Raw genomic sequence first — 11,740 nt, forward strand, 5'->3', positions numbered from 1 at the left:
AGTAGAAATAGTGATCACCATAGTGGCCCCAGTAGAAATAGTGACCCCCATTAGTGGCCCCAGTAGAAATAGTGATCCCCATAGTGGCCTCAGTAGAAATAGTGATCCCCATAGTGGCCTCAGTAGAAATAGTGATCCCCATAGTGGCCCCAGTAGAAATAGTGATCCATATAGTGGCTCCAGTAGAAATAGTGTCCCCCATAGTGGCTCCAGCAGAAATAGTGTCCCCCATAGTGGCTCCAGTAGAAATAGTGATCCCCATAGTGGCCTCAGTAGAAATAGTGATCCCCATAGTGACCTCAGTAGAAATAGTGATCCCCATAGTGGCCTCAGTAGAAATAGTGATCCCCATAGTGGCCTCAGTAGAAATAGTGATCCCCATAGTGGCCTCAATAGAAATAGTGATCCCCATAGTGGCCTCAATAGAAATAGTGATCCCCATAGTGGCCTAAATAGAAATAGTTATCCCCATAGTGGCCTAAATAGAAATAGTGATCCCCATAGTGGCCTCAGTAGAAATAGTGACCTCCATTATTGGCCCCAGTAGAAATATTGATCCCCATTAGTGGCACCAGTAGAAAAAGTCATCCCCATAGTGGCCCCATTAGAAATCGTGAACCCTATAGAGGCCCCAGTAGAAATAGTGATCCAGATAGTGGCCCCAGTATAAATAGTGATCCCCATTAGTGGCACCAGTAGAAAAAGTTATCCCCATAGTGGCCCCAGTAAAAATTGTGATCCCCATAGAGGCCCCTAGTAGAAATAGTGATCCCGATAGTGGCCCCAGTAGAAATAGTGTTCCCCATAGTGGCCCCGGTAGAAAAAGTTATCCCCATAGTGGCCCCAGTGGAAATAGTGATCCCCCATAGTGGCCCCAGTGGAAATAGTGATCCATATAGTGGCTCCAGTAGAAATAGTGTCCCCCATAGTGGCTCCAGCAGAAATAGTGTCCCGCATAGTGGCCCCAGTAGAAACAGTGATCCCCATAGTGGCCTAAATAGAAACAGTGATCCACATGGTGGCCCCAGTAGTAATAGTGCCCCGCATAGTGAACCTCCAGCCACCCTCCGAGCATTTAACACATTTGTAGTCTTGGTCTGGTGGCAGTGGTGCTGCTGCTGTAATAAATGCAATCTGTCTGCCGGCATCTGTGGAGATGGGGTGACCAAAAAAATGTAATTCTGTGTGTATTTTTTCTTCTGACATGTTCACCACACGGCATATACACTGCATTATTTTGACAGATGGGACTGTTACCGATGCGGTGATATCAAGTATGCTTTTGGGTGTTTTTTTGTTTGATTTTTTTAAAATTATGAATATGATGGGGGGATTGGGGGGTGGGGGGTGGGGGGTAAACTTTAATACCTTTGAGCTGTTGTAAACTAGTTAGCAGCACCACTCAATCCACTGCAGCATTGGCTTCCACCGTTGACCATATTGATAATGTAACAGGGCTATACATGTTCAGGTCTCCCGAGGTCTCGGTGTGCGCAGCTTTCCTTTTGGTTTAGTGTTGATGACTTACCCTGTACTAATATTTGTGGTTTGCTCTCCCGCTACTAACACAGGCGTAGCTATGCTAAACTAGAGTCTAAGGATGAGTGGTGCTTAAAGGGGTTGTTCCAAAATCTAAAGTTATGTCCTGTCCACCAGACGGGGAGAACGTTATGCTTGTAGGCATCCGACCACTGAGACCGGCACCACTCTTGGGGGTCATTACGGCCCCCGAAGGACTGAAGCTCCATATGCAGCCACTCTATTCATTTCAATGACAGCGCTGCAGATTACCAGTGCTTGTACTCAGAGATGTCTAGCGCGGTCGTTGTAATGAGCCGAGCCGTGGCATGAGTGCGCATCCTTAACGCCAATCATGGGGGGATCTATCCGGTGATCAGGACATTAATTGATCTCTGCTACATTTGTATGTGCAATGCATAAGTATAATATGGATGTACACATCTATCATACACCATGTCGATAGAAGTATTGGGCACATGGACGATAAGGACATTGGATTTTCTTCCAATTTTTCCACCCAGCATCCCCCAAACAGACCCCGTTGTCAGTTCTACACCTGGTGACACCCCCCACCAGATCCCGTTATCAGCTCTACACCTGGTGACATCCCCCCACCAGACCCCAATATCAGGTCTACAACTGGTGACATCCCCACACCAGACCCCGTTGTCAGCTGTACACCTGGTGAAATCCCACCACCAGACCCCGTTGTCAGCTCTACACCTGGTGACATCCCCCCACCAGACCCCATTGTGAGCTCTACACCTGGTGACACCCCCCACTAGACCCCATTATCAGCTCTACACCTGGTGACATCCCCCCACCAGATCCCGTTATCAGCTCTACACCTGGTGACATCCCCCCACCAGACCCCATTGTCAGCTCTACACCTGGTGACATCCCCCCCACCAGACCCCATTGTCACCTCTACACCTGGTGACATCCCCCCCCACCAGACCCCATTGTCACCTCTACACCTGGTAACATTCCCCCCCCACCAGACCCCATTGTTACCTCTACACCTGGTGACATCCCCCCACCAGACCCCGTTGTCAGCTCTACACCTGGTGACATCCCCCCACCAGACCCCATTGTCAGCTCTACACCTGGTGACATCCCCCCACCAGACCCCATTGTCAGCTCTACACCTGGTGACATCCCCCCACCCGACCCCATTGTCAGCTCTACACCTGGTGACATCCCCCCACCAGACCCCATTGTCAGCTCTACACCTGGTGACATCCCCCCACCCGACCCCGTTGTCAGCTCTACACCTGGTGACATCCCCCCCCACCAGACCCCAATTGTCAGCTCTACACCTGGTGACATCCCCCCACCAGACCACGTTGTCAGCTCTACACCTGGTGACATACCCCCCACCAGACCCCAATTGTCAGCTCTACACCTGGTGACATCCCCCCCACCAAACCCCGCTGTAAGCTCTACACCTGGTGACATCCCCCCCCACCAGACCCCATTGTCAGCTCTACACCTGGTGACATCCCCTCCACCAGACCCCGTTGTCAGCTCTACACCTGGTGACATCCCCTCCACCAGACCCTGTTGTCAGCTCTACACCTGGTGACATCCCCCCACCAGACCCCGTTGTCAGCTCTACACCTGGCGACATCCCCACCACCAAACCCCGCTGTAAGCTCTACACCTGGTGACATCCCCCCACCAGACCCCCTTGTCAGCTCTACACCTGGTGACATCCCCTCCACCAGACCCCGTTGTCAGCTCTACACCTGGTGACATCCCCTCCACCAGACCCCGTTGTCAGCTCTACACCGGGTGACATCCCCCCCACCAGACCCCGTTGTCAGCTCTACACCTGGCGACATGCCCACCACCAGACCCCGCTGTCAGCTCTACACCTGGTGACATCCCCCCACCAGACCCCATTGTCAGTTCTACACCTGATGACATCCCACCCCCAGACCATGTTGTCAGCTCTACACCTGATGACAACCCCCCACCAGACCACGTTGTCAGCTCTACACCTGGTGACATCCCCCCAGCAGACCCCGTTGTCAGCTCTACACCTGGTGACATCCCCCCACCAGACCACGTTGTCAGCTCTACACCAGATGACATCCCCCCCACCAGACCCCATTGTCAGCTCTACACCTGGTGACATCCCCCCACCAGACCACGTTGTCAGCTCTACACCTGACATCCCCCCACCAGACCATGTTGTCGGCTCTACTCCTGGCGACATCCCCCCACCAGACCCCGTTGTCAGCTCTACACCTGGTGACATCCCCCCACCAGATCCCGTTGTCAACTCTACACCTGGTGACATCCCCCCACCGGACCCCGTTGTCAGCGCTACACCTGGTGACATCCCCCTACCAGATCCCGTTGTCAGCTCTACACCTGGTGGCATCCCCCCACCGGACCCAGTTGTCAGCTCTACACCTGGTGACATCCCCTTACCAGATCCCATTGTCAGCTCTACACCTGGTGACATCCCCCCACCAGATCCCATTGTCAGCTCTACACCTGGTGACATCCCCCCACCAGATCCCGTTGTCAGCTCTACACCTGGGGTCATCGGATGGTTTCTGCACTGGGATCTCCTCTGTGATCCTCTCCTTTATATCTAATGCTCACACTTCCAATTTGCAGATCCCCCTTCGCCTCACACACAGGATTGGTGGAGGGCCCAATACTTTTGCCCACATAGTGTTGTTGAAATGCGCATGTACACATTGGGGTATATTTACTTAGCCCGTCGCGCCATAACTCTGCTTCCACCGCGTGAGACATATGATGTGGGATGATCTGGATCATGAGCCCTTGCTCTCTGTCCAAGCTGGACATGAACTTTTTATCTCATGTGGAGAAGTCGTGATGGTGCAGTGGTAAAGGAAAATAGAAAGTCCATCTGTATAACACGCCGTACCTTGATGCTCTCGTTTATGCGGTTGACGAGCCAGGAGAACAGTCTGCTGTACAGGTTTTTAGCCAGTGCGTCCCGTGCGTAGTAGGCCTGGTGTGGGAGAGAAGGAGAAGTCAGAAACTGAAGACCGCGGCTCGAAATCACCGCAAATTAAGCGGTTGTTCGGTTACTGTAACATTTTTAGCGGCAGGTGTACAGATAGTAGTGGGGGGGCAGTATATTATATACACCCCCTGCCCTCCAGTCACATGGTGTATGTTGTCTGCAGTGCCCACATGTTTATGACTGTCAATAGGGGCTCTGTGACATCCTGTAGACCTGCCATGCCATGTTTATGGAGCGTCACATGACTGGAAGACCCGTCACGGATAGCATACTGTGGAGCTGAAGAGCCGAGGCAGCGTTCCGGCACAACACGGGGTACATGCAACGTCCTTTGGGGGAGGAGCTCACTAGTTAAAAATAGTCAGCAGCTTTAATAAAAGCAGTGGCCCTTACCCCAATGCTGCAGCCCCCTGTCCCGGCTGGTTTTGGGTCGGACACTATGTGACTACTGCAGCCAAGCAGATGCCCCAGCGGTGCCGTACTCTTGGCATCATGGCCCTCCGTATCTGATGCCAGGAGAATTGCAGGTAACCGCTGTGGCTTTTGATTGGCTGCAGCGGGCAGGGGTATCCGTTCCAAAACAAAGACTGGAGGACTGCGGGGCTGGATTACCGGGGCGAACGGGGTGTAAGCACCGCTGGTTTCATTACTATAAGCCTTCTGCAGATATTGTAAGTGGACACCCCTTTAGTTCGTAGAGTAGATCTGGAGGTCCACATATGCATATATGCCCACGGCGGGGATAGTAAACCCATGGGCACTTGTTAAAGGCACAGGCCCGTGACACAAGCCGTCTGACTGGTCCGGCCCAGAGCCTTTTCTTGCCTAAAGGCCCAGGAGATGTTCTGATTTTTAGGCCCCCTCCTTTGGTTCCATCCGGTCTCGATGACTTGGAGAATCTCCGAGCGACTGAATAAATAGTAGAGACACGACGATAGCGGTAAAGGATCTGCACACCGACACTGCGGGGGCGCACATACCCGGTGGGCGAGGGCACTCGATGCTTACATACAATAAGGCCGTATACCCACGGGTAATGCAAACCAAGATGTGTGTGTGCTTGCTGGGATATCAGGAGATAAGGACTATTTATTGCTTCAGCGTTAGTTAATAATGAACTCATTCATTTCATGGGATACATTTATCCTTAAGGACTACCATAGGTGTTCCCCATCGATCGATCCCTGGATCTAGTTTATATTCTCTACCCCTCTTATGAATACTCAATCGAGGGTTTTATTATTACGCATCAGTCGCCTTTATATGTCCCCATCGATAACAGCCCTTGTATCAGCTCTGTATACATCAATGGGACATGATGACGTCACCACGTTGGGGTGTTGGACGCACGTTAGCGTTCCACCAGCCACTGATCTAACATTACTAGATTCCAATAACGCTCTTATCCATTTCCCATACATTAGGCGATCTCTATCATAGAAGACTCAGCATTTTGTATATAATGTCCTCAATGTGCACCATTTATAAAGTTTATTCCATGTCATTCCATAGGTACCACATGATGAGGTCATCACGCTAAGCTGCGGCGTACGTCCACCATAATCACGTCATCAGCGGGCGCAGGAATGGCTGAGGGGGAGTTTCTGTAGGTGTTTGCTATTTCTACTCTCTGTATTAACGATTGTATTATGCATGAGGCGCTCCGTCTACTGAACCACTAACCATTGAAATACAAATCACTCCTTCCTTAGGAGCCCTACATCCTAGGATATAAAGGGAGCTGATATGCCCCATATTTGGGCATCCAGGGGACTCCCCCCTCCAGAGTAAGTGCTGGCAATTCTTCTCCCTTACACCTCTTTATTAGCACACACGCTATATTCTAATTGTTTTTACCCCGTTCCTCTTGAAGGGTCTCCTCCTTTCCACACGGCGGTGGATTATATGAGGGTCTGAGAAGTAGCTGGGATGGGGCACTCCTTTGGGGATCTGTACTGGATACCTTCCAAGGCGCGGCCCTATTACAGAAGTAATAAACTAAGAACACAACTCACTGATGCGGCCTCGCTGAAGTTTACACAGAGGATGGACAGTGTACCCTAAACATCATAGAACTAGAAACCTTCGGATCACGTCATCGGTCTAGGACATAAAAGAAGAAACCAGAGATATAGAAGGGCGATCAGCAGGACGCTGGCATGTCACAGAAGACTTCCCAAGTTTTCATGGATTTTCTTTTTCCGTTTTATGCACAGAAATGTATATATTCCAACCCGCCGTTATTGGCGGCCCTAAATATATCTGAAGGAATAGAGTTACCATTCCAAGATCAGGCGAAAGATATTCTGGTAGCTGTCAGAACATGGAAAAAAAGGGGTCCCGAACATTGTGGGGATGTGGATCAGAACCTAAGTTTAGGTTCTGATCAACATCAGGGCCATAGCTTGGGGGGTGGGGAGGAGTGGAGGGGCTAGCTGTATACCACAAAGAGTCCACAACCCTGAGATATACGGACAGCATCATCCACAGGTGTATCAAAGTAGGGCCATAGCCCCAAGGTCAGCTCCACCACAGGTGTATCATAGTAGGGCCATAGCCCTACAGACAGCTCCTCCGCAGGCGTATCAGAGTAGGGCCATAACCCTACAGACAGCTCCTCCACAGGTGTATCATAGTAGGGCCATAGCCCCATGGTACGCTCCACCACAGGTGTATCATAGTAGGGCCATAGCCCTACAGACAGCTCCTCCACAGGCGTATCAGAGTAGGGCCATAACCCTACAGACAGCTCCACCACAGGTGTATCATAGTAGGGCCATAGCCCTACAGACAGCTCCACCACAGGTGTATCATAGTAGGGCCATAACCCTACAGACAGCTCCACCACAGGTGTATCATAGTAGGGCCATAGCCCTACAGACAGCTCCACCACAGGTGTATCATAGTAGGGCCATAGGCCTACAGACAGCTCCACCACAGGTGTATCATAGTAGGGCCATAGCCCTACAGACAGCTGCTCCACAGCTGGATCATAGTAGGGCCATATGCCTATGGACAGCTCCACCACAGGTGTATCATAGTAGGGCCATAGCCCCACAGGTAGCTCCACCACAGGTGTATCATAGTAGGGCCATAGCCCCATGGACAGCTCCACCACAGGTGTATCATAGTAGGGCCATAGCCCTACGAACAGCTCCATCACAGGTGTATCATAGTAGGGCCATAGCCCTACAGACAGCTGCTCCACAGCTGTATCATAGTAGGGCCATATCCCTATGGACAGCTCCACCACAGGTGTATCATAGTAGGGCCATAGCCCCATGGACAGCTCCACCACAGGTGTATCATAGTAGGGCCATAGCCCCATGGACAGCTCCACCACAGGTGTATCATAGTAGGGTCATAGCCCCATGGACAGCTCCACCACAGGTGTATCATAGTAGGGCCATAGCCCCATGGACAGCTCCTCCACAGGTGTATCATAGTAGGGCCACAGCTTTACAGGCAGCTCCCCCACAGGTGTATCATAGTAGGGCCATAGCCCCACAGGCAGCTCCCCCACAGGTGTATCATAGTAGGGCCATAGCCCTACCGACAGCTCCTCCACAGGTGTATCATAGTAGGGCCATAACCCTATGGACAGCTCCTCCACAGGTGTATCATAGTGGGGCCATAGCCCCATGGACAGCTCCTCCATAGGTGTATCATAGTAGGGCCATAGCCCCATGGACAGCTCCACCACAGATGTATCATAGTAGGGCCATAGCCCTACAGACAGCTCCTCCACAGGTGTATCATAGTAGGGCCATAGCCCTACAGACAGCTCCTCCACAGGTGTATCATAGTAGGGCCACATCCCTATGGACAGCTCCTCCACAGGTGTATCATAGTAGGGCCATAGCCCTACAGACGCTCCTCCACAGGTGTATCATAGTAGGGCCATATCCCTACAGACAGCTCCTCCACAGGTGTATCATATTATGGCCATAACCCTATGGACAGCTCCTCCACAGGTGTATCATAGTAGGGCCATAACCCTACAGACAGCTCCACCACAGGTGTATCATAGTAGAGCCATAGCCCTACAGACGCTCCTCCACAGGTGTATCATTGTAGGGCCACAGCCCTTCAGACACTCCTCCACAGGTGTATCATAGTAGGGCCATAGCCCTATAGACGCTCCTCCACAGGTGTATCCTAGTAGGGCCATAGCCCTACAGACGCTCCTCCACAGGTGTATCATAGTAGCGCCATAGCCCTACAGACACTCCTCCACAGGTGTATCATAGTAGGGCCATAGCCCCACGAACAGCTCCACCACAGGTGTATCATAGTAGGGCCATAGCCCCATGGACAGCTCCTCCACAGGTGTATCATAGTAGGGCCATAACCCTACAGACAGCTACTACACAGGTGTATCATAGTAGGGCCATAGCCCTACAGACAGCTCCACCACAGGTGTATCATAGTAGGGCCATAGCCCCATGGACAGCTCCTCCACAGGTGTATCATAGTAGGGCCATAGCCCTACAGACAGCTCCACCACAGTTGTATCATAGTAGGGCCATAGCCCTACAGACGCTCCTCCACAGGTGTATCATAGTAGGGCCACAGCCCTACAGACGCTCCTCCACAGGTGTATCATAGTAGGGCCATAGCCCTATGGACAGCTCCACCACAGGTGTATCATAGTAGGGCCATAGCCCTACAGATAGCTCCTCCACAGGTGTATCATAGTAGGGCCATAGCCCCATGGACAGCTCCTCCACAGGTGTATCATAGTAGGGCCATAACCCTACAGACAGCTACTACACAGGTGTATCATAGTAGGGCCATAGCCCTACAGACAGCTCCTCCACAGGTGTATCATAGTAGGGCCATAGCCCCACGGGCAGCTCCACCACAGGTGTATCATAGTAGGGCCATAGCCCTACAGACGCTCCTCCACAGGTGTATCAGAGTAGGACCATAGCCCCACGGGCAGCTCCATCACAAGTGTATCATAGTAGGGCCATAGCCCTACAGACGCTCCTCCACAGGTGTATCATAGTAGGGCCATAGCCCCATGGGCAGCTCCACCAAAGGTGTATCATAGTAGGACCATAGCCCTACAGACAGCTCCACCACAGGTGTATCATAGTAGGGCCATAGCCCTACAGACAGCTCCACAACAGGTGTATCATAGTAGGGCCATATCCCTATGCACAGCTCCACCACAGGTGTATCATAGTAGGGCCATAGCCCCACAGGTAGCTCCACCACAGGTGTATCAGAGTAGGACCATAGCCCCACGGGCAGCTCCACCACAGGTGTATCATAGTAGGGCCATAGCCCTACAGACGCTCCACCACAGGTGTATCAGAGTAGGACCATAGCCCCACGGGCAGCTCCACCACAGGTGTATCATAGTAGGGCCATAGCCCTACAGACAGCTCCACCACAGTTGTATCATAGTAGGGCCATAGCCCTACAGACGCTCCTCCACAGGTGTATCATAGTAGGGCCACAGCCCTACAGACGCTCCTCCACAGGTGTATCATAGTAGGGCCATAGCCCTATGGACAGCTCCACCACAGGTGTATCATAGTAGGGCCATAGCCCTACAGATAGCTCCTCCACAGGTGTATCATAGTAGGGCCATAGCCCCATGGACAGCTCCTCCACAGGTGTATCATAGTAGGGCCATAACCCTACAGACAGCTACTACACAGGTGTATCATAGTAGGGCCATAGCCCTACAGACAGCTCCTCCACAGGTGTATCATAGTAGGGCCATAGCCCCACGGGCAGCTCCACCACAGGTGTATCATAGTAGGGCCATAGCCCTACAGACGCTCCTCCACAGGTGTATCATAGTAGGGCCATAGCCCCATGGGCAGCTCCACCAAAGGTGTATCATAGTAGGACCATAGCCCTACAGACAGCTCCACCACAGGTGTATCATAGTAGGGCCATAGCCCTACAGACAGCTCCACAACAGGTGTATCATAGTAGGGCCATATCCCTATGCACAGCTCCACCACAGGTGTATCATAGTAGGGCCATAGCCCCACAGGTAGCTCCACCACAGGTGTATCAGAGTAGGACCATAGCCCCACGGGCAGCTCCACCACAGGTGTATCATAGTAGGGCCATAGCCCTACAGACGCTCCACCACAGGTGTATCAGAGTAGGACCATAGCCCCACGGGCAGCTCCACCACAGGTGTATCATAGTAGGGCCATAGCCCTACAGACGCTCCACCACAGGTGTATCATAGTAGGGCCATAGCCCTACAGACGCTCCACCACAGGTGTATCAGAGTAGGACCATAGCCCCACGGGCAGCTCCACCACAGGTGTATCATAGTAGGGCCATAACCCTACAGACAGCTACTACACAGGTGTATCATAGTAGGGCCATAGCCCTACAGACAGCTCCACCACAGGTGTATCATAGTAGGGCCATAGCCCCATGGACAGCTCCTCCACAGGTGTATCATAGTAGGGCCATAGCCCTACAAACAGCTCCACCACAGTTGTATCATAGTAGGGCCATAGCCCTACAGACGCTCCTCCACAGGTGTATCATAGTAGGGCCACAGCCCTACAGACGCTCCTCCACAGGTGTATCATAGTAGGGCCATAGCCCTATGGACAGCTCCACCACAGGTGTATCATAGTAGGGCCATAGCCCTACAGATAGCTCCTCCACAGGTGTATCATAGTAGGGCCATAGCCCCATGGACAGCTCCTCCACAGGTGTATCATAGTAGGGCCATAACCCTACAGACAGCTACTACACAGGTGTATCATAGTAGGGCCATAGCCCTACAGACAGCTCCTCCACAGGTGTATCATAGTAGGGCTATGGCCCCACGGGCAGCTCCACCACAGGTGTATCATAGTAGGGCCATAGCCCTACAGACGCTCCTCCACAGGTGTATCAGAGTAGGACCATAGCCCCACGGGCAGCTCCATCACAAGTGTATCATAGTAGGGCCATAGCCCTACAGACGCTCCTCCACAGGTGTATCATAGTAGGGCCATAGCCCCATGGGCAGCTCCACCAAAGGTGTATCATAGTAGGACCATAGCCCTACAGACAGCTCCACCACAGGTGTATCATAGTAGGGCCATAGCCCTACAGACAGCTCCACAACAGGTGTATCATAGTAGGGCCATATCCCTATGCACAGCTCCACCACAGGTGTATCATAGTAGGGCCATAGCCCCACAGGTAGCTCCACCACAGGTGTATCAGAGTAGG

The 11,740-nt window shown here is 52.2% G+C and overlaps 1 protein-coding gene across 4 annotated transcripts in view; it reads right to left on the bottom strand.

Annotated features, from left to right (window-relative positions):
• The window catches only part of MYO1B (myosin IB), a 216,795-nt gene that overhangs the window by 78,849 nt on the left and 126,206 nt on the right, over positions 1 to 11,740 (bottom strand). For all 4 annotated transcript variants that reach the window (XM_066577259.1, XM_066577258.1, XM_066577257.1 and 1 more), the window contains one exon: positions 4,430 to 4,516. In XM_066577259.1, the coding sequence (XP_066433356.1) occupies positions 4,430 to 4,516 (87 nt within the window). The remainder of the gene's footprint in view (positions 1 to 4,429; positions 4,517 to 11,740) is intronic.

This window comes from Eleutherodactylus coqui, chromosome 8 (genome assembly GCF_035609145.1).
Source record: "Eleutherodactylus coqui strain aEleCoq1 chromosome 8, aEleCoq1.hap1, whole genome shotgun sequence".
Classification (NCBI taxonomy): domain Eukaryota; kingdom Metazoa; phylum Chordata; class Amphibia; order Anura; family Eleutherodactylidae; genus Eleutherodactylus; species Eleutherodactylus coqui.